Here is a 24,364-nt window from a genome sequence, read left to right on the forward strand (position 1 = left end):
GTTGTGGGTAGCTGGCGAGTGTCAGCAGACCCTGCGCCCCAGCTGCCCAGGTCGCATAAATAACTCTTGATGTTACAAAGAGAAAATGTCTTTTTCATATTTTAGTATTGTCCCTAAAATGTTTTGTTTTCTATTTTAATTACTAGATATCCAGTCATGTTAAAGCAATTGATACAATTTACCAGACTACAGACTTCTCCGGAATCCGTAACATCAGCTTCATGGTGAAGCGCATAAGAGTAAGGAACTTTAGTAGATCCATTTTAAAAAGTATTAAGGGGGCTGGAAAGATGGGCTCAACAGTTAAAAGCACTCACACTCTTCCAGAGGACTTGGGTTTGGTTAGCATTCACCTGGTGGCTTACAACTGTCTGTAACTCCTGTTCCAGAGGATCTAATGCCCTTTTCTGTACCCCCCCAACTGCATGCTTGTGATATATTTACATACATGAAAGCAAAACATATAAAAATAAATAAAACTTAAGGTTAAAAAAATTAGTAAGGACTAAGTTTAAAAAGAAAGAAAATACTTGCTTTTTACTCTCCTTAGAACGGAGAGAGACTGATTTCTGAAGCTCATTGGCTGGGCTTGCTAGCTAATTTTATGAGCCCCAGGTTTAGGGAGCATCTGTGTCTCAAAAATGAAGTGGAGATCTTTAGAGGAAGATACCTAGTACCAACCTCTGACCTCTATACAAACATGCTTGCATTCACATGTATATACCACATGAGCATGTACACATACCACTACAAGAATCAAGTCTACAAGGCCTTAATTGACACTACAGTAGAGGTAAAACAGTATTGTTTTTTGTCTCATAAACATTGCTTGCCCCCCACCCCCATTACTAATTTCTTAAGGTTTGCTTTGTGCGTGTTGTTTTGGGTGTGCCAGACTTGTTATTCTAGGGCTGAGGAAAAATAAAGGCAGTGTTTAAATAAAGTTAGACTTTGGAGAAACACTTATTGTTATAATCTTGAAACATTACAGCTTAGAATGTCATATATCAGGTTTTAGAAGTCCTCCAAGAAAGAAAGCTCTAAATTTGGCCATGGAATCCTTTTTTGTTGTGATATCATTTCTAACTCTCAGAACTGCTGAACAGAACCACAGGGTACTGGCTGCAATTTCTTGACATTTTTGTTATAATGGCTATAACTAAAAACTGAACCTAAATTTTAGCTATATTAAAAACAGGTAATAAATATTTAAGTATAATTGCTTTAAACTAAAATTACAATCTCAGTTATGAACTTTGAAGCTGCCATAGTTTTTATTGATGTACACATCTTCAGAGTACCAATCATTTACTAAACTCTCCATTCCCTCCAAAGCTGTAAAGGTCTGGTGTTGACTGTTTTTCAGATTGTGAAGGAGGGTCTATGGAGGAGAACAGTAGCCAAGTATCAGAAAAAAGATGTGCAGGAACTTAAACAGTAAGAGAAGTGAAGTGAAAGTAGAAATCAAAATTCTTGTATACAGCCAAGAAAACAGTGGATCAAGTAGTTAGGATTAACTTACCGGCTTTCTAGGCAAGAAGGACCAGGGAAGTCTGGCAAACTCAGCCTTACATTTCAAACTTATTCTACTTATAAGCTAACGATGAGGTTTTATGTTTTTTTACTTGTGCCCATTCACAGAGCTCCCATAAAGAGCCCTGCTCAGGCAGTTGAGTTTGAGAAACCAGACATCATTTGTTAGAACTTGCAGAGGTGCAGCGTCTTCTCTGCATGCTTCTGTTCAGGAATCTGCAGATCCTTGCTGAGGCATTTAATAGCTGTGCTCAGGGAGAATATCTCTGGAGCCCATGAGAATGTAGTCCAGGTCTGTGGGAGGGGCTGGAGAGAGAACAACTAGAAGTAATCATTGACTTCAGTTATTGTTTTGGATTTTAGATCAATACAACCTCTGATGAAAAAGACCCTACAAATCCTTTCCGTTTCCCAAATATTGGTGTGGAGAAGTTCCTGGAGTTGAATTCTGAGCAGAATCATGATGACTACTGCCTGGCCTATGTCTTCACAGACCGGGATTTTGATGATGGTGTTCTTGGTCTGGCCTGGGTTGGAGCACCTTCAGGTAGATTGTGTAACAATGTCTTAATACTTGGAAGAAAAAGCAAGTTTGGGGGAAGATGAGGCTTTACTAAATATAGGAGAAAACAATGCCTGTGCAGAAATTTAATTCACACAACTTGGGTTAAGACTAGATGCATAACATAAAGCAAATGGCAGAATAGATGAAGCGGCCTTTTATTTTGAAAGGAATATAAGAGTTGACCCTGTGGCACACACCTACAGTCTCAGCTCTTATGCTGAGTCAGGAGGCTTGGGGAGGTAAGTTCAAAGCCACCCTGGACTTGGGATTAGGGAGACCATATCTCAAGTAAGTAAGCAAATAAGTAAAAATTTAAAAAGAAAAGAGAAGTTTGGGAAGTACCCTGATTTTGGGATTTCCAGAAGTTAACCATTTTTTGGGAAGAAGTAGTATGTGTGACACTATAAAAGGAAAACCTAAGTTTTCCCACAAAAACTAAATGCTGCTAAATTCCCCTGCCTGCTCCTTGGAATGGGGCCTGAAAATCAACAGCAGAAACTGTTTTTGCTTTGTCAAAAGAGAAAACAACAACAACAACACTCCTATCTTCTTTTCTGTTCTGTAGCGAGAGAAAGAAACTCTGGTCAGGAGCAGCAGGTAGAAAGAAAGAAAACATATCTTCATTTGCTGTCCTCAGGTCGTTATTTTAACAGCAGAGATGGACTCCCTGGAAGGCAGTCCAGGCAGCAGCACGAGTGCCACATGCAGCTTGCTGGCATCATCCAAGCTCCCAATGGGGTGGGGTCCAACACTGAGAAGGCTGAGATGGGCTGTCCCCTTCCCATTACAGTGGGTTTGAGTACGCTGTTGGCAAATTGAGGTTATTCACTGAAAGGCAGGTAGAAAGGAGGTCATGTTCTTTGGATCTGAGTGTGGCTGAGGAGTGTGAGTTGTGTGTAAACTTTGGAGTCATAAGCAGTGATTTCTCCTTCTGATGCCTCATTTCTACTTAGAAATTGACCTTTCTTTACCTGGTATAAAACACGTTTTTCTTATTGTTTAGTTTATTCTATGATTTATTATGTATATTTTATCTTACATTTCTTGCTTTTTAAAAGAAGCCAGCAGTAAACACCCTTATTTTTATTTCCAGTGCTTTTCTTTCTTTTCTTTTTCCCCCCATGTTGTAAAATGCACTTGATTCCTGTGTCTCTGAGGTACAGATGTCTGTCATGGCCTGCTTCTCTTACCATAGTGTTGTTTTAGTCTTGTTTGTGCGTAGTCCTCTTTTCATGTTTCTTGCATTGTGACAAGGTGTTCAGCTCTTTCCTTCCCAGGATGTTTCAGGTTTTATAAATTCTCTTTCCCCTCAAATAGCTGGATATTTTTTCTCACAAGATTAATGATTCCCTTTTAATATAATTAGTATTATAAAAGCTTGTGTATTTCTTTGGATTTCCTTTGCATATTTTCTAGATACTTTTGGGTAAGTCAGTGACTCTCTGCCTGTGGAACATAGCTAGAAGTGCTTGCGTTGCCAGACCTTTGAGAAATGTTATGGTTCATAGGCTCCACCTATGTCCTTTGAATCAGGGGCTCTTTGTTATTCATCTCAGTGTCTTTGTTTGAATAAGCATTGCTGCTCACTAAAATGAGACTGAGAACCACCAAACTATTTATGTCTCTAGTGCTCCCTCACCAAATACCTCCAGAGCAAACAGCAATTTCCAAATGGGAGCCTGCTACCATTTTGTATTTTCATTTACAGACTATTGTTCATCAAAATGTCTGTAATCCTGGCAGAATCATGAGTTCAAGGACAGCCTTCACTACATAGTAAGAGCTTGTCTCTAAAACAAAGGAGTGGGGGGGGGGATAGGTGGATACTTCAGGAGCTTGAACCACTTTGTTGAAATCTTTAGATGCCTTCATGTCTTTTACACATGTAACTGCTTAATTTCCTTTTACATTCCTTATTTTGTTTCTTTAGAATATTTTTTAGAGTTAAAGAAAAGAGTTAAATGAAGCAGATGCTATGGAGTCCCTCCTCCCCGCCACTGGCTTTGAAGAACACTGTTTGACTGGATTCTAGGATATTTTGTCCTGAAGTCAGATGATTTTATGATCAAATGGGGCTGTGGGCTTAGGGACACTCAGTATTTATGTCTAGATTTTGGGATATTTGAACCATCGCTTTGTGATGTTGCTCATTTTGTTAACATGGCACTGGGTAGAGTTTGAGGTTGAAAACAATGTGACTTATGGGTTTTTTGGTTTTTGTTGTTGTTAGATTCTTTGTATGAAAGAAACAGTGCTCTACCTTAGCCTACATGAGCAAAAATAGAAGATTCAACCTTTATCCTTATTTCCACCTTTTCTTTTTCTTTACTTCAGGTGTGAAATGTACTCTGACTTGACTGTTAAATCCCCAACTCTGGGCCTTAGAAGGCTTTTTCCAAAAGCTGTTTCAGAGAGTATAGGCCGAGAGATTAGAGGCCAGAGTAAGGGAAAGACGTCTACTCTCTTGGCTCAGTTGCCTTAATACAGGGTCCTGTCTTGAAATAACACCGACAGCTTTGTCTGAACAGATTTTGAGTTTGATATACACTTTCTTTTATAAAGGATGTTACATATGTAATCTGCTTGATTACTCCAGGGTAATGGCTCCTGCTTCCCAGTAGATATTATATTTTACTGATTGCTTTTCCTTCTTTCTTAAGAGAAGGTGGACACGGGAACTCTGTTGCACCTCAGCATTATCATGTAGAGTAATTGTTAAAGCTCTGTGGGAATAGTAGTGGCTCTAAGAGCTTGGAGCTCTTACCTGCTTTTTTAATACGTTCCACTAAATTACTTTGCATCAGATAATTTGTGTTATAATTTCTTTTCTCTCCTTGCTTTGAGACTCCATCTTTCTGCTTGTAAGTCTTAATTATGTTTGCTATTATCTTGTTCTTTTTAGATAACACTTCATAGCTAATTTATTGAGTTTATAGTCTTTAATATTTCTTAATCTTTCATTTTTATTTGGTTTAATTAATCTTTGTTAATTCTCATCTTGTTGTATAATTTGCCCTAAATTTAATTCATTAAATTCTGAAGTTATCTCACTATTCTAAAATATGATAGTCGAGATTTTTGTTATGTTATGGTTAATTATCACAGAATATGTATGTAGATTATTAGTAGTAGTCCTTTTTGCTGACCCAGTTGATGCAGGGAAATCAATGAGGGTTACTTACACTTAATAGTAAGTTTCTAGTCTTTATGTCTTGCTATTTTTCGAATAATCTCCTTTACTTTTGTGTTAGAATGAGGACACCATGCGTCCTGGCTTCTTCTTTGTGTGAATACATGTATCCTAGAGCAACTCTGTCCCTTCCTTTTTAGTACTTGCCTGTAGTTGAGGTTTTTTTTTTTAGGTGTCTGTCTTAGTCAGGGTTTCTATTCCTGCACAAACATCATGACCAAGAAGCAAGTTGGGGAGGAAAGGGTTTATTCAGCTTACACTTCCATGCTGCTGTTCATCACCAAAGGAAGTCAGGACTGGAACTCAAGCAGGTCAGAAAGCAGGAGCTGATGCAGAGGCCATGGAGGGATGTTCTTTACTGGCTTGCCTCCCCTGGCTTGCTCAGCCTACTCTCTTATAGAACCCAAGACTACCAGCCCAGGGATGGTCCCACCCACAAGGGGCCTTTCCCCCTTGATCACTAATTGAGAAAATGCCTTACAGTTGGATCTCATGGAGGCATTTCCTCAACCTTGTGGACGTTGTACATCGTGGTGCGCACTAGGCTCCGCACCACGATGTACAACGTCCACAAGCAGTTTCTTATAGAACCAAGACTACCAGCCCAGGGATGGTCCCACCCACAAGGGGCCTTTCCCCCTTGATCACTAATTGAGAAAATGCCTTACAGTTGGATCTCATGGAGGCATTTCCTCAACTGAAGCTCCTTTCTCTGTGATAACTCCAGCTGTGTCAAGTTGACACAAAAATAGCCAGTACAGTGTCTTTGATCAAGAAAACAGTATCTACCTGTTGAGCTGAGTTTACCTGGAGATTTCTACTTAAAATTATGCTATGCCTACAGTGGAGCCATCAGAAAAGAGTCTGGTTCCCATACAAAGATTTACAGGGGGTGTGGCTCAGTGGTAGAGCACAGGCTTAGCATGTACAAGGCCTAGGGTTTGATCAGCACCAGGGGAGAAAGTCAAAACAAAACTTGGGAAAACTATACAGTTTTTCTCAGTGCTAAACAGATAACCTGTTGCCATTTTGATTGTTGCCATTTTATAGCAAAGCAAATTTTACTTTGCATCAGAGGGCCCACTATATACAGGCTGAGCTTAGATTTGTGTTAAGCTTAGGACTTGGTTGTTGCAGGTTCCCAGGCATTGGTTCTAAGAGAGCCATCACCTTCCTTCAGTTTCATTTCACTTGCTGAACCTCTTTACCATGCTTCTGCAATGGAGTTCTCTGGCTTGTTCAGATATGTCCTGACCTGTATTAACTGGTCTCGGTGTTAGTCAGTTTAGTGAACATAGCCGAGGTTTGCTCAGATTACTGTCACTCTTCTCATTTACTCACAAGGTTAGTTTCTCTGTGATAACTGCAGTAAAAGCTTACATACTGTAAAATAGTTCCTGAGCTTGAGTTACAGTCAGCTTAGTGAGACATTCTGTCACTGATTTTCTGGTATATCAAAACTAGTTGCAGTATTTAAAACCGTATTTATAAAATAGAATTTAGTAAGTTTTCTGTGTGACTTGAGTTGCTCCATTTTATGCTATTCATCTGTAGTTATAGTGAACTCAGCACTGAGGAGCTATTTAGGGGGTTAAGCAATACACATAACACAGAGATGATGTTTAAGAAGAGTATTCTCAACCCAATATATGATCTTGCTAAGTTAGCTAGACTTAATACATCAATATGTCAGAACTTTTTAATGTGCCTATTTAATCTTTTTTCTTTTTAACTGTTAAGATGTGCATTGGAGTCTTCTGTGCCTAGATCAAATTTGACAGGACTTATCTTGGGTCAGTTTCATATGACAAGTCTTTACTGAGGCAGGATATTAATTTACTACTTGCTTAAAGCTAACATGTGGTTGTGTAATTGTTACAGAGTACTTACTCATAGACTTAATTTTTTAGTTCCTAGAGTGATGTAACCTTCAGAAAAAGAACAGAAAAAAATATTCATAAATCAATATCTATTTTCTCTATTGTTTTCTGTTCAGGAAAGGGTGTGTATAGAGACCACATGAAGGCTTGTGGGCTAATTCTGCTCTTGGCTTAGTATTCATTTTCCTTTTTCACAAAGTTCATCATGATTTCATCTTGCTAAATCATAAAATTAATTAAAAGAATTGGGAGACTAAAATCAGGAAGATGGCAAATGCAGGGAACTGAGCATAGGCAGACCCTATCAAATACAAGACAAACACAGCAGAGTTCATTCCTATCAGTGTAGGGATTGACGAGCTACTTGAGTTGGTTTTCTTATTTGTCCCTTATTAATTTTGTGTAACTGCCGTTGGCTATGAAGTGTTGTCATTTTGATCTTGAACTCCAAAGTTCTTTTAATAAAAAGACAAACTATAGAATGCTTACTATGCTTACTTTAAGTAATTCCCTTTCCTTTCCTTTCCTTTCCTTTCCTTTCCTTTCCTTTCCTTTCCTTTCCTTTCCTTTCCTTTCCTTTCCTTTCTTCCTCCTCCTCCTCCTCCTCNTCTCTCTCTCTCTCTCTCTCTCTCTCTCTCTCTCTCTCTCTCTCTCTTTCTCTTACAGTCTAGTCTTTATCCCTTTCCCAGTCTGCCCTTTGACTGTTCTTCATCCCATACCTCCTCCTCCAAGAGGATATCCTCACCCCCCACTCCCACCTCACCAGACTTCCCCACTCCCTGAGGCCTCATTAATTTCTTTTAAAATTTGAAAATTATTTCAGGGCACATCAAAACCACAGTTCAGTTGTTTAGTTTTGTTTTCAGTTCCACAGCTGCTGCAGAGTTGTGTGAATAGTGCAGTGAACGCCTGGCCGACCACATATCCATATTCTTCCATATTTGCTTTCCTGCCCCTTTTTTCTTCCTACCTTCTCTCCACCCTTCTTTTTCCATGTCCTTATTCCTTAAATCCATGTCACTCGGTGTCTTGCTGACAAATGCATGATAGAGTGCATCACAGAACTATGAGCACATGCTGAATGCCCCTCACTCTTTGTACAAGTTTCTTTTAGAGAATGTAAACTATTGAGGATATTTTAATGTATATTTATTTTTTAAATTTTCCCTTTAAAAGGTGAAGGGATATAAGCTTTGGTTCAGTGTAAATGTGAACTCACTCAAATTTAAAGGAAATAAAAATGTTTTGCTATGTTAATGGCAGGAAAAAATAACTTTTTGATGCTGAAAAATATGTAAGGATTGTTTACTAAATCCTGGGATTTTTTTTTTTTTTGCAGGGACCATTAATATTTTATTTTTAATGATTTTTAAAATCTTGGACTAATTGGAGTATTTGAATAAGTTTAATATGTAAATTTAGTCATTGTATTTTAAATCAAAAAATATAAATGTTTTAGCTCCATGTAATGATTTTAATTACTGTTTACCTATTTTTTTTATAGGGGAATAGATAACTAATTTAGTCTTTTTTATTATTATTTTAAAATCTGAATTAGGAAGCTCTGGGGGAATATGTGAGAAAAGCAAGTTGTATTCAGATGGCAAGAAGAAGTCATTGAACACAGGCATCATTACTGTTCAGAACTATGGCTCCCATGTGCCTCCCAAAGTCTCTCATATTACGTTTGCTCATGAAGTTGGACATAACTTTGGATCTCCAGTGAGTACTGCCTAATTATTAAAAGTTTAAAAAGCAGTTAGCTTGACTTTTATCTTCAGTGATATTTTGTAGTACAGTAATGTACATATGAATGTTAGTGTTAATATGCCAGTACATAGTGATGTAATTGACCATACTGCAAGTAAGAAGAGTTCTGTGAAAGCCAGGATTTTATTTAGCTTCTTTGTGGGAGGGTAGTTTAATCTCATGCAGCCTAGACAGTCTTGAGTTCCTAACCCTCCTGTCCCTGCTTCCCAAGTTCTAAGTGAATATCTGTATGCTCCAACCATGTCTGGCTTGTTTATGCAGGTGATCTGTCTATATTTGCTGGCTTAGAGACAGTCACCATCACATAGTACACTCAAATATATTTTGAATGAGTCTCCTTTTAGTAATTTCGTAAATTGTGTGATGGCTTTTTGGCTTTTGTTTCTATTAAAACAATATTGTGATTTACTTGAATATATTTCTCTACTGTATAAATAGATTGATATTTTATACTTTTTTATAATAGGTTTCTGACACAAAGAAGAAAAAATAGCATAGCAGGCCATGTTCTCATCATCTAGAACAGGAGTGGCAAGCGCTTCCCGAAGGGCCCACGTGAACATTTCTTTTAGGCTTTGGGGGCTAGCATTTGTCTTATGCTCCATGTTCTTTATTTTTCAGTTCTTTACATCTTCAAGTAGGGAAAGCTATTCTTAGCTTAGGCTTGTAATAGCAGCTCACGTGTAATGTAGGTTCATTTGCTGACCCCTGAGTCAGTTGGTAATTATCAAGGTTTTTACATTGTTTGCTTTTTGTGTTCCTTTCTTTTTCTTTGTTAAGATGTTTAAATTTATTTACATGCTTTAGAAAAAGGCTTCATATGTAACCACAATGTGATTATTACACTTATAGCAGCTGTCTTTGGTATTCTGCGATACTTAGGTCCATTCTGATGATTTTACAGTGTTTTAAATAAACATCAATTCAACCCAGAAATAGGAAATAGTAAAAGATTTTCTCTGCTTTTGGTGGAGCTTATCAAGTATGTGTTTGGGAAAATTCTACTTGAAAATTGTGTAAATTCATTTTACTTGAATGTTATCATTTGTAAACATGGAGGTTATTATTTTAAGGATAATTTGTTGGTGTTGAGAGTATTGGTCAGTATAGAGTACATATGCAGCATACATGAGGCCTAGGGTTTAATCTCTAGTACCAAAATAAATAAACTAATAAAAACATTCATGAGTTTGTAGTTTAAAATCTTAAAAGGCACTTCCAAATTTTCCAGGTTTTTAAAATGTATCACCTCAGACTTTCCTTGTCTAAGTCTCCATCAGAAACTGAGAGGTTGTTTTCAAAGGAGTTCTTAAAGTACCAGAGATGAGCAGAGGGCTGATGCTGATGGTTAAGTTGCAATTTCAAGTGCAAGGAGACACACCTTCTTCACAAGCACCATACCCTTCTAGTTCCTTTTCTCTGCCCTAGGGTCTGGCTTGTTTGTTTGTATATTTATTTATTAATTATTTGCTTTTGGAGAGTATGTAGACTTGGCGACTGGGCTGTTCTAGAATTCTCTATGTAGATCAGGCCTACTCATGGCAATCCAACTGTTTCAACTTTCTGAATGCTGAAGTTAAAGGCATGTACCACCATACCTGGTTTGTTTGTTAGCAGTCAGAAGCCAAGGTTGGCTCTTCCTCCATTGCACTCCCTCCATTGTTTCATAGTCTTCTTTTAAGGCAGGACAGCTCACTGAACCTGGAACCCACCTTTTTTAGCTAGTCTGACTGGTTGGCCTGTAAATCCCTGAGATTTGTCTAAAGGCCAGCATACTACCTAGTTCACCTTTGATGTGGATTCTAGGGAATCTAAACTCACATCTGCAGACTTGGGTGGCAAGCACTTTAACTTGCTGAGCCACTTCTCCCCAGTCCCCTCACACTCATCTTAATCTTTATCTCACTGCCAACAATTGCATTTAGTAAATTAGTATTATTGTATATTTTATATATTGCTTAATAAGTAATTTGGTTCTCATTCCTTGTCAACTTTGTTAACCTTTTCCTTTCCTACTGGACTACTTTTAATGACCTTACTATGCTTAACCACACTCTTTCTTTGCATATGCTGTTAATTCTACATGGTAGATCCTGAATAAGTATTTATTGAGTGATTTATGGTAAGATGAACTGGAGCCATAAACTCACAAACCTGTCCACTTTGACATCTCTCTCTGAAATCTTTCTCCCTGCTTTCCTCTTGCTGTGTCTCTGTGCTACATGATACTTTCTCCAAGTGGCTTGCATTATTCTTATATTCATTTTTCTTTATGTGAGTGCACTGTAGCTGTCTTCAGACACACCAGAAGAGGGCATCAGATCCCATTGCAGATGGTTCTGAGCCACCATGTGGTCGTTGGGAATTGAACTCAGGACCTCTGGGAAGAGCACTCAGTGTTCTTAACGACTAAGCCATCTCTCCCGCCCTTATATTCACTTTACTTATCCCAAATATTTGTTGAACATTCTCTCCAAAAAAAAAAAAAAAGCCACACCCACTCCAACAAGGCTACGCCTAATAGTGCCATTCCCTATGGGCCTATTGAAGGACATTTTCTTTCAAACCACTACATTCCACACCCTGGCCCTATAATTTTGTAGCCATATCATAATGCAGAAATGAATTAAGTCCAACTTCCAAAGTGCCCATAGTTTATTATAGTATCAGCACTTTTTAAAACTTCAAACTGTCTTCTGAGACTCATGCAGTCTAACTGTAACCTCTGTAAAACCAAAATGAAAATGCAGATCCTAGGCTTCCAACACACAGTGGCACAGGATCTATATTGCCATTCTAAACTGGAGGAAAGAGAGCATAGTAAGGAAATACTGGACCAAAGCAAGATGAAAACCCAGCTGGGAAAACTCCAGACTTTGTCTCCATGTCTGATGTCAAAGCATTCTTCAGAACTCCAACTCCTTTCATCTTTGTTGACTGCAACACACTTCTTGTTCTTGGGCTGGTTCCATTCCCTGTTAGCAGTTTACCGTGGCAGGTATCCCACAGCTCTGGTATCTCTAACATTTTGGGCTCTCCAAAGCAATCCAGGCTTCACCTTTACAGCTTCACACAATGGCTTCTCTGGGCTTCCATGCAGGAACACCCCTGACACACACCTGGCCTTAGTGGCTTTTCTTAGTTGCAGAGGGAGATTCTGTAATCCCTGTAATCTATCCTTGACTCCAAAGCTGCCAAGTTCTGGTGCTTGCTGGGGCTGGAAGATGTCGTGTGCCCCCCCNCCCCCCCACCCCCACCCCCCCGTTCAATTACATCTTATTAATTTACTGTTTTCGATAGTTTCCTTCATTGTCTAAGTTTGGCTGCCCTGGCTCTATTGACCAGGCTGGCCTTAAACTCAGGGATCCGCTAGCTTCTGCTTCTGAAGTGCTGGGATTGAAGGTGTGGACCCCTAATCTGGCTCTGAGCTTTTCTTTAATTTCTTTTCATAAATTGGTCTCAGCTGGGTGAAATCTTGCCCTGAGCTCTCCTCCTTTTATCCATTTAACATCATGCTTCTCTTTAATATGTTTCTCTCCTTAAACACAGGATTTAGCTCCATTTCTACTCCCCGTGCCCCTTTTCTCCTTGATCTATTTGTTTTGTATTTTCCCTTGTTCAGTTTGCTCCTTTTAATTATACATCTTCATATGAGTCTTTTCATTATACATTTCCTTATGAGTGAACACTAACAACCACAAGACAGAGTCAGTACTAGGCTGTTCTGAGATTTCAATCTCTGCCAATGCAATTAATCCAAAACTTCACTGTAGCCTCAAGCAAACTTTTCAGACAAGGGCAGAAAATAGCAACAATGTTAGCCAAAATATCATAAGAATAGTGACTAGGCCACATATTAAAATTCTTCTCCTCTGAAACGTCTTGAGCCAGGCCACCACAGTTCAAATCACCCTTAGCACCACTGTCTTTCATCTTCCTACTAGACTGGTTCATTAAGCCCCACTTAAAACATTCATTCAACTGCTTTTCTAATCCAAAGTCTCAAAGTCTACATTCCTCCAAACAGAAGCATGGTCAGGCCTATCAGTAATGTTCCAGTACTAACTTCTGTCTTAGGGTTTTATTGATGTGAAGAGACACCATGACCATGGAAATTCTTATAAAGGAAAATATTTACTTGGGGCTGGCTTACTGTTTCAGAGATTAAATTCATTATCATGGTGGGACACATGGCAGCATGCAGGCAGACATGCTGGAGAAGGAGCTGAGAGTTCTATACCTTGATCCACAGGCAGTGAACTGGCTTGAGCTTGGAGACCTCAAAGCCCAACACCTGCGGACATACCTACTCTAACAAAGCTATACCTCCTAATATTGCCACTTCGTATGGGCTTATGAGGGCCATTTCTTTCAAACCTCGACAGGTTTCATCATTTATGGCCTTTTCATAATTCTTGTCAAAGTATATATGCTGTGTCATTTCTCACCTCTCAAATCTGATGAATCTCCTGCTCTTACCTTAAAATCTTTTTTTTAAAGTATTATTTTTATATGTATGGGTGTTTTGTCTGTATATATGTCTGGGTACAACATGGATGTCTCAATCCTTAGAGTAAAAGGTGTCAGAACCCTTGGGACTGGAATTTACAGATTGTGAGCTCAGTGTGGGTACTGGGAACTAGCACAGATCTTCTCAAAGAAGCAGCACATGCCTTTGACTGATACCATGGAATATTCTTCAGCCATTGAAAAACAGGCTGTTCAGTGCTTCTTATACTGGTAAGCTGAGATACAGATAATTATATATACCAGATCCCAAAGTTTATATTAAGATGTGATACAGCCAATTATAGTCATAGGAAATACAACAAAATGTCAATAGTTGTGGGCTGTAGATTATAATTTATTTTTTCATATGTTCTTAAATCTTTTTCTTATTTTTCTGTGAATATTTTTCCCTTCTTTCTCTCTTTGTTGCCTTCTTCTTTCTGTTTCTTCTCTTTTCTTTGATAGGTTCTCACTGGATAGCCTAGGCTGACCTCAAACTTGTGATCTCTGTCTCAGCCTCTTTAATGCTGGGATTGCAGTCTGTTCCACCAAATGTATCTTACATTATGAACTTAGAAAGTAGTTTTTCTTACTTTCTTATTTAAGTAGAGTTGTAGTATACTCATGAAACCTGAGTCCTTTTTGACATCCAGTCAGGATAGTCCATTGTGTGTATGTGTGTCGGAGGTGGGTTTTTTTTTTTTTATTCCTTTCTTTGCCAGTTTTGTTCCTGTATCTGCTGTAGCAAATAGTAAGCATTCTTTGTTTACAGTCCATTCTTCCTTTTATGGCTGTTGGTGAGATCTGTTACACCATTCCTGAATGATTAAGACTAGGCAGGTAGGTCACAATTAGCTATTTTTAAGAATGTAACTCCTTGCCAAGTTTGGGACAATGTTTATTCTGTCTGTATAAGTTTGTATATTTTAGCACTTCCATGTATAACAAGCTACTCTAATATTCAATGCCTTCTAACATAGCTACTGTTTCTTTGATCACATTAACAGCCATTCAGTATTGGAACTTTTCTTTCTGTTTCTCAATTTGAATGATGAGATTGTTGCTAGTACCATACATACTTAATAAAAAACCAAATTGTAAGGAGCAGAAGCATAAAGCAAGGTAATGTACAGAGCAAGTAGTTTCCCGAGGCTGAATCTAGGCCCAGGAGAAAAGCAGGGCAGTGTCAGGAAGAGTAGGATGTGAGATGACATCTGATGAGGAAATGTAAAGTCAGAGTGACTTGGTATTATGTTTGTTCGTAAAGAGTTAGGTTATTGGTTATTCAAACTAAGATCAAGTTAAATACAACTGCCGTTCTAATGTCCAACATTTTTGCCCTTTACAGTAATGAATACCTTAATTACTTGAGGACATTTTGAGGTCTCCTTCAGGTGTGTGTTGTGTGTGTATTGAGGGTATTTTGTGTGTGGTACATGCACCTGAGTATTCACCTTTGTATGTAGACACACAGATATCAGAGAAGGATATTGAATGTCTTCTTCTTACTTACTCTTGGGACAATTGGCCTTGAGTAGTGCTCTCTGAACCAGAAGCTTTGAGCTAGGCTAGTCATCTAATGAGCTCTTGGTATCTGTCTCTGAATTCTAGTGATGAGGTTGTTGCAAAAAAAAAAAAAAAAAAAAAAAAAAAAAAAAAAAAAAAAAAACACACCAACACACAAAAAAAAAAAAAAAAAAAAAAAAAACCAAAAAAAAAACACAGTCATGTCTGGCTTTAAATTTTTTTCTTAAAATTGTTATTATATTTTGTGTGTGTGTGTGTGTTCATTTGTATGCCACAGCCTGTGAGTGGAGGTCAGAGGACAACTACTTGCATTTGGGTTCTGGGGATCAAATTGAAGTTGTCAAGCTTGGTGACAAGTATCTTTTACCACTAAGCCATCTTTCTGGTCCTGGGCCTGGATTTAGGTGGGTCCTGGAGTTTTGAACAGAGGTCCTCTTGCATGTACATCAAGTGTTCTTCCCCATGAAGCCATCTAACAAACCCTGGCTTTGTTGTTTTAGTGCATATGTGCAAGGAAAGCAGGTGTTTCCTTAGCCCAGCTTTGAAAGTGTTAGGAAGATTCAGGGAGCTCTTGCTTTGGTCTTTCTTATGCCTCTGATACCTGGATAAATTACCAGAATCCAAACCACTTCTGTGCAGGGGCTCATATACAGAACTCTGTCTCCTGTAAAGTAATGTTTTGGTCCCATGCCTTGGGCTTTCTTAATCTTATTTTAAAGTAAAACTTGTGTTTGACTCCAATCAGCATTTTGCTTGGCTGTCTTTTGTGCCAACTCACAAGGAAGTGTCACTGCCTTGAGTTCTTACTCTGCCTTCCTCAGCACTGGTCTTGGGTTTCATTTTCACTTCTGCCTTCCTGAACCAGTTTGAACATGTACCTTACCATGCATTTTAATGAATGTGAATCCATATTATTACTGCCACCTATAAAAGCTTCTTTTTAGTAATCTTTATGACAATGTATGCTCAGTTCTAGTCCCTAATTACAAAGCTCTAAGATAGTTTATGTTAAGACTTTCAGTTTCCTCTGTGCTGCAACAGTGGCCCCGATAGAGCAAGTGTTTATCCTAACTCTGATCCTAGACAGTTGTTAGATTCTTCTTCAAGGAAAGTATGTGACTTCCACTATTCTTCTGATGAGAAAGTTACACATAAGCAGGTGACTGGGAAATTTTACTTCCGACTAATGTAACACCATATTCTGTTTGGCAGCATGATTCTGGAACAGAGTGTACTCCAGGAGAGTCTAAGAACTTAGGACAAAAAGAAAATGGCAATTACATCATGTATGCAAGAGCAACATCTGGGGACAAACTTAACAACAACAAATTTTCACTCTGCAGCATTAGAAACATAAGCCAAGTGCTTGAGAAGAAGAGGAACAACTGTTTTGTTGGTATGTATATTTTCCAATATTTTAATTAACTTTTTCTTCTACATTTGTGCATGTGCACACAAGCCACAGCAGGTATGTGGAGGTCAGAGGACAATTTGATGGAGTCAGTTCTCCCCTTTCACCATGTGGTTCTGACAACTGAACGCAGCTTGTCAAGCTTGGTGGTAAGCACCTTTCCCCTGAGTCATCTTCCCAACCCAAAATATTTACAGTCAAAAAATATGTAAGAGGCCACTCAGCTCCCGCTTGTGTTTTCCAGTTAACACTTTGAAAAAAGTATTTGCTTTATCAAATACTTAGGAGTTCATTTGCCCCTTTGAAAGTATCAGATAGCAGAGTGTTTTACTTCTAAACACTTTTAGCTTATATCTCATTAGCTAGAGTTCAATCTTGTTTGAGGTTCTTTTCTCTTCCCTCCCCCTTCTCTCCCTTCCTTCCTTTCTTTAATAGGTGAACTGCACAGTTATAAATGTGTGTGTGTATATATATAATTTCATTCATAATACATACAATGCCTTGCTGCATGTGTGACATTTCACTTACTGTACAATGAGCAATACCCCACACCTCTATCCTCCCTTTCTGCACTGTCTCCTCTTGTTAGTTTCCTTGTTTCTTAGATAGTTTTGCTTCTGCTTTCATGTCATATATCTGTACATGGTTTTATGGATCTGTATAAACCCTATAAACAAGAAGACAGCATGATACTTGTCTTTGTGACATTGGCTTGATTCATTTAAGGTGATTATCTCCAGTTGCATCTCTTTTCCTGCAGACAACAAATAATTTCATTCCTCATGTCTAAAACCAACTCCATCATGTATCTACTGCATGGGTGTGGTGCTGCACACCTTTAATCCTAAGAGTTGGGAGGCAGAGGCAGGTGGAAGGTTCTGATGTCAAGGCCAGCCTGGTCTATATAGCAGGCTCCAGGCCAGCCAGGGCCTACAGTTTTTTAATTACAGGTTTTTTGGGGGGGATAATTGTGGATTTGCACACAGTTACAGCAGTAGTAGGTAAAATATCTAATAAAATATCTAATAAAAAAAGAAAAGTTGAAGAAAAAAAGAAAGTTGAAGAAATATATTGAAATTATTCACCAATATTTAGGCCAGACTTTCTAACTCTAATTATCTAAGATCTGTCCTTGTTAGGCTGCTTGGGACTTCAGGGAGTATATTAATAATTCATACCTATTTCTTAAGGTGCTTGGTCTCGCAATAAGTAGAATAATATTCATTTAAAAGTTATTATTGACACTATTGTGATCACTTTTAAAAAATGAGTTATATTATAGGATAAAATTATCCAATATCCTTAACAAATAAATGATGTAAAAAATAAAAAACAAAGTGAACCTATTCTATAGTAAAATAACTTAAATGATAAATCACCTAAAGCAATTATGGTGGAAGGGGTGGGGTTAGGAGAACCTTTTTTGGAACTTGATTTGGTGACCAATTATTGAACATAGTTCAGGAAATTTGAACATGGATTTGTGTGGTAATTTCAAAATGCTACAGAATAAAAAGTGGTTGCAAGTAAGTAAGAGAAGAAAAGCATTCATGGGAGGTGTCTTGCTGTGAAAAGACACCGTGACCAAGGTGACTCTTACTAAAAACAGTACTTAACTGGAACTGGGTTACAGGTTCAGAGGTTCAGTCCAAGGCAGGAGCATGGCAGCATCCAGGAAGGCATGGTGCAGGAGGAGCTGAGGGTTCCACATCTTCATCTAAAAGGCCACTAGGAGAAAAACTGGCTTTTAGTCAGCTAGAATGAGGGTCTTAAAGCCCATGCCCACAGTGACACACTTCTTCCAACAAGGCCACACCCACTCCAACAAGGCCACACCCACTCCAACAAGGCCACACCTCCAAACAGTGCCACTCATATTCAGACCACCACAGGAGGTCATTGTGCTAATTTTCTTACTACTTTTATGTATGTTTGAAAACTTCTGTAACAAGCTTTCCTCTTTTCTCCTGGTTGAGAAACACTAACTTCGTTTGCATACATATGATACGCATATGTAGTCAGCAAAGCTCAACTGTAATGTGGCCTAAACAGCAAGTGATTAGTTCTATAAAGAACATAGGTGAGGCCAGTCTTCTCAGGATGGAGAAACAGTGTGGTCTGCTGAGGCTGCAATTGCTGTTTGTAGCACTGCCCATACTAAACGACAGCTCTCCTGATTTTCAGATTCTGTTTTTTGCCTTACTTACTCATCAAAATTTCCTTTTTCTTTTTGGTAAAACACTAAAGAGTTTGTCAATTTCATTTATTTGTGTGTGTGTGTGGTGTTTTGCCTGCATGCATGTCTGCATTATATGTAAGCTTGATTCCCACAGATGCTGGAAGATGGTGCCAGATCCCCTGGATCTTGAATTATAGACAGTTGTAAGCTGCCCTGTGGGTGCTGGGAACTGAAATCAGGTCCTCAGGAAGGGCAATAAGTGCACTCAGATAAACTGTCAAGCCGCCTCTTCAGCCTTGAGCTTGGGAATTTTGAAGAAAATTAATGTGTGCATACAGCGATCACCGTGTCCTGTGACTTTCCTCAGAATCTGGCCAGCCTATCTGTGGAAATGGGATGGTGGAACAAGGGGAAGAGTGTGACTGTGGCTACAGTGACCAGTGCAAAGATGATTGCTGCTTCGATGCCAACCAGCCAGAGGGGAAGAAATGCAAGCTGAAGCCTGGGAAGCAGTGCAGGTACCTACCTTGCCAACCCGTGATGCCAACATCCCTGCAAGGTCACCCACAGCAGTTAGGACAGATGAAATGCTGATATCAAGAGAGCTGTATAGCCATGGAAGTTTGCCTTGCTTTGTTGTATTGTTATTTATTTGTTTATTTGGAATGACAGCATCCTGTTTTGACATTTGGAACAATTTATAATTTAGTGATTTGGCTATTGAAAAAGAGAATGTAAACATCAAATGCATGCTCCATCATCTAGTTCTTAACTGTGAAAACATGACTGTATTACTTTAAACTATTTAGGTGAAGCGGGGCATGTAGGCTTCTGTGACTTAGTACCATATCATTTCACTGTCAAATGCAGTCATGATTACAGGAAATAAACTACAGTTTACACAAACTTTTTAAATGGTTAGTCAGTGAATCCAAGTTCAATTTAGTACAGAGAGGTGTAAATTGATTAATGTGTTATGTAGCTGTGGGGGAAAACACTATAAAGTTTTCTAATCCTGAATTTACCTCACAAAAGGCAAATTAATAATACTGATTTTAGCATTTTTGACTGTGGAAACCATATACATAATCATCTTCTTAGACTTGTTAGACTGTCCAAAGAGAGTAGCTTGTTACTAGTAATAACTGAAGTTGTATTCCAGTAATGTACTTACCACTTAAGAGGTGAAGTTTATGATGTGAAAATATGGCTCATATCTAGGGGTATAATAAATAGCTAGTGATTTACTTTATCTGATTATTTAACACTTCTCCTAGTCCGAGTCAAGGACCCTGCTGTACAGCACAGTGTGCATTCAAGTCGAAGTCTGAAAAGTGCCGGGATGATTCTGACTGTGCAAAGGAAGGTATATGCAATGGCTTCACAGCCCTTTGCCCAGCGTCTGATCCCAAGCCCAACTTTACAGACTGTAACAGGCACACACAAGTGTGCATTAATGGGGTAAGCATGTGATTTAAGATGTTTTAAATTTTATTGAACATCCTTTTTCAGAATAATGGTTGCCACCCATCAGGTAACTATTCCGGGGCTCCCATTCAGTAAGATCCTATCTGTTCCCCACAAAACCTGGAATGTATGTGACACAATTGCCTGGTGGCATATAGTTAGCTCCTGACTCACCTTTCATCTTTGCAACTGTGTATCTTTGGTATGCACAAGAGTACAACTAGGCATGTGGTCTTATCTGCACTGCTTTTAAGTTGTATAAACTAATATTTCAGGAGTCTGAATAAAAGAACTCATCTGGTCATTTCCTCAGAGTGTGAAATCTTCTGAGCTCCCATGGCTAAATGTTACTTTGTTCTGCATGAGGAAAACTTACTTTTTCTCTGCTTATAGAGGAGCCATAGTAACCAACACAATGTGGAGCTGCCCCTTCCTCTACTTTTAAGTTTTTTGTTTTTTTTTCTTCATTGCTTTAAAAGTTGTACAGCTTTCTTTCATTTACTCTCAGTTCTATATATGTGGTATTAATGACATCTGATGTTGTTTTGTGGTGCTGGGGATCAGACCCAGGGCCTTGCGTATGCTGGCAAGTGCTTGCCATGGAGGCGCAAACCCACCCCTGTTGTTTGTAACTCCTATTTCCACTTTATTATTTGACATCAGAAGCATATACCTACCTAATACCATGAACAGTGTTGACTGCACAGAGATGAAATAAAATTTGCCTTTCTCCCAGCAATGTGCAGGTTCTATCTGTGAAAAGTATGACTTGGAGGAGTGCACCTGTGCCAGCTCTGATGGCAAAGATGATAAGGAATTATGCCATGTTTGCTGCATGAAGAAAAGTAAGGCTTTTCAATAACTCCTCCTAAAATCAACTTCCAAAAAAATTTTTTTCATCCTTTGAGAATGAGGTTTATTGGGAGAAAGGCCTTTGAGACCATGATGGAGCCTTGATGTGGGAGAGCATAAGAAAGGAACAGCAGTATGAAAAATAGCTTAGCAGAGCCTTAAAGAGAAAGAAGCTTCCCTCTAAAACCTGGAGAGAGGGGCTGGAGAGATGGCTCAGTGGTTAAGAGCACTGACTGCTCTTCCAAAGGTCCTGAGTTCAATTCCCAGCCACCACATGATGGCTCACAACCATCTGTAATGGGATCTGATGCTCTCTTCTGGTGTGTCTGAAGAGGGATACAGTGTACTCATAAAATAAATAAATATTTTTTAAAAACCTGGAGAGAAGCCTGTTACAGCTTACAGTGGGACACAGAGACAGACAGAGAGAGACAGAGAAAGACCTAGAAAGAGCTGCCATGACAGTGATGGCAGCAGTGGGATGGTATGGGGCAGAGAAGATCCTTGCCTTTCATTGTTATACTGATACAAAGTTTAGACAGATACTTTCCAGATAAATCAGTTCTTTTGAGAAAAATTTAAATGTAGCATTGCACTATGGTCTTTACAATGTTGCTAAGTAATACATTAGACCAGATCTTGCCAGCCTTAGATAATAATTTATATAAACATACCTCAATGGTTTTAAAGTCATTGCAGGCACCAAATCAATTGTTTATATTTTAACATTTAAGGTAAATGAGTAATGATGTTACTCTGACAAACAAGTATAGATCTGTGTAACATGGGAAATAGTAGTCTGTTTTTTTCTGAGACTGTCCTGCCAGGTATTGTGACCTCTGTTTATGTTTGGCACTTCTTTTTCCAGTGGCTCCGTCAACTTGTGCCAGTACAGGCTCTTTGCAGTGGAGCAAGCAGTTCAGTGGTCGGACCATCACCCTGCAGCCGGGCTCCCCATGTAATGACTTCAGAGGCTACTGTGATGTTTTCATGCGCTGCAGATTAGTAGATGCTGACGGCCCTCTAGCTAGGCTGAAAAAAGCCATTTTTAGTCCACAACTCTATGAAAACATTGCTGAGTGGATTGTGGTAAGTCTAGTCTTCATTCATAAAACCCTCAAAATGTTTGATCTTAATTTTACTTGGGCAGAGGTCACCAATATTGGAGGATGAACACCTTGCCTGTTTATACTAGAATCACTCTATGTATAGTCTTTGAATGTTTAGATAACCTTGGCTCTTATTTCCTTCTGCAGTGATTGGCATATCCACCCGAAAGTATTGAAAACTATGTTAGGTGGTAGGAGCCGTTGTTTCCCTCTGCTGCTTTGCTTACATTGTCTCTTGCAGGTGACTTCTGGTGGTACATGTTAGTGTTTTCACTGGGCTTTTTGGGAAAGTGCTCCTTGTTTTTCTTATTTCTCTGTTGTTTCAATAGAACAGATAGCCAGCTATGGGTCTTACCTTGCTCAAGAGTAAAGATGAGAAAGACATTTTCTGAAGGCTTTTTTTCCTGCATTTGTTGTTGTTTTTCTTCTGATCTTTCAGTGTAATTTCTGAGTCTTAGTCTTGTCTGTGATAGATGTTGAACAATGTAAGATCATATGAAGAGTCAGTTACAGATCCCTTAATGGCTGTACTGCTTACGTGGTCCTCATCTATTATATTGAATTTTTAAGTTTACATTCTCAAAACTGTAAAATCACTGACTTGAGGGGGCAATTCAGACAGTAGAGTGCTTGTCTACTATGCATGAGCCTCTGAGTTGTTGGAACTAGTACTCTAAAATGGGGTATGTATGGTAGCACATGTGGTTATTCCTAGCATTTGGAAGGTAAAGGAGGAAGGTTGATGTTTAAGGTCTTCCTCACATAGTATCTAGCTCATTCTGGCCAGTCTGGATTACATAAGAAGCTGTCTCAAAAATAGAGAAACGAGTTTGAGGCCAGCCAGTGATACTTGAGGCCCTGTCTCAAAACAACAAACCTTTGAAACATGGTATTTCCTGTGGTTTTCTTAAAGAATTGCTGAGATTAGCCTAAATGTTCATGCATTCCAAGTGTAGGAGACTTACTTTCAAGTGGCATGTTTAGGAACATGCTATGCCTAAAACTAAGTAGTTTGCTTTGTAAATTGATTTAGAACTCAAACTCTTCCCTTTCCAAGGTTGTTTTTTTTTTTTTTTTTAAGTAGATTTAATGAAAGATTCCTTTCTGTGAATTAGCAATGAGAATGCTTATTTTATGTTCTGGAATGATTAATCAGACACTGTATGTGAGTGAGGGTTAGCACATGCCTTTTATTTTATAATGTCAATGTGGGTGTATTATCCTCAGCCAGCACTATCCACAATGCATGGAGTGCAGACCGAGATACTTTAGTGAGCATCGGCCAGGTCAAACAAGACAATAAATGCTGAGCTTGTTTTACATTATTTATCTCATCTGATTTTGTGCAGTTTCCTTGCATAACAAGGTTTGTTTTATATTAATGATAGTTTGAATCTTGATGTCCTATCATTTCTGTGGTGATATATATTGTTAGGCTGTTCTGCTATAAGAGGCTATCAAGAAGTGAAGGACTTCCTTCACTGCGTCTTTTCCAGTGCTGCCTGGTGTCCTTTTGTCTCCGTTGATGGTGCTCTAGGACTCCTTTTCTCCTCATCCAGTTCTGTGGCGTCTGAAGAACCTTGCGAACACTTCGATATTTTATGGGTACTGTTGTTGTCATGGAGATAATCCTTTTTTTTTTTTTGTGGAGTGTTGTTTTGACAGCCATGTTTAGATTTTTCCAGAGTATGCTCTGCTGAGTCTGTCTGGCTAGGAGGCGTTAACTTTAGTGCCTGCTTGTAGTTCTTGAGAAGACTGCGAGAGTGTTCACCATTAAATCTGTTGAGATCCTGGGCCATTATCACCTGTTCAAGTGGAATTTGAGGACATCAGTAATTCTTTTCCAGTTTCTGCTATAGTTGATGTGGTCTTACTTCTCTTTGCATATTTTGCACTAGGTTTGATCTTGCAAAGAACCATTTCTTACCACTTTTGGTTTTTGTTTTTGTTTTTTTTTATTATTTTTTTTGATTTTGTTATCTGTCTCTTTCTTTCATTCTCACTGTGCTGTGACTTTTTTGTTTTTGTTTTTGCTTTTGCTTTTGCTTTTTTGTTTTTTTGTAGCATGTGCAATTTTAATATAGGAATCGTTCAATAGCCTGGTCATTTACTTTAAAACATGTCATTGTTCATCAACAAATACTCTCTTACTGTATAATTTAGTGAGAATGTTCTCAGCATAAGAGGAATATGCTAAATTTCATTTTTTTCAATTTTTTTATTAGATATTTTCTTTTTGTTTGTTTGTTTCTTTTTTTCTTTTTTTTTTTCTTTTGGTTTTTCGAGACAGGGTTTCTCTGTATAGCCCTGGCTGTCCTAGAACTCACTTTGTAGACCAGGCTGGCCTCAAACTCAGAAATCCGCCTGCCTCT

General features: G+C 38.6%; 1 protein-coding gene across 1 annotated transcript in view; it reads left to right on the forward strand.

Annotated features, from left to right (window-relative positions):
• Adam10 (ADAM metallopeptidase domain 10) overlaps window positions 1-24,364 on the forward strand; it is a 111,040-nt gene that overhangs the window by 77,249 nt on the left and 9,427 nt on the right. Inside the window, exons 7-14 of the mRNA XM_029481350.1 lie at window positions 147-239; window positions 1,897-2,080; window positions 8,727-8,890; window positions 16,187-16,370; window positions 18,932-19,082; window positions 19,842-20,025; window positions 20,768-20,876; window positions 21,752-21,972. Of these exons, the coding sequence (XP_029337210.1) occupies window positions 147-239; window positions 1,897-2,080; window positions 8,727-8,890; window positions 16,187-16,370; window positions 18,932-19,082; window positions 19,842-20,025; window positions 20,768-20,876; window positions 21,752-21,972 (1,290 nt within the window). The remainder of the gene's footprint in view (window positions 1-146; window positions 240-1,896; window positions 2,081-8,726; window positions 8,891-16,186; window positions 16,371-18,931; window positions 19,083-19,841; window positions 20,026-20,767; window positions 20,877-21,751; window positions 21,973-24,364) is intronic.

This window comes from Mus caroli, chromosome 9 (assembly GCF_900094665.2).
Source record: "Mus caroli chromosome 9, CAROLI_EIJ_v1.1, whole genome shotgun sequence".
NCBI lineage: Eukaryota > Metazoa > Chordata > Mammalia > Rodentia > Muridae > Mus > Mus caroli.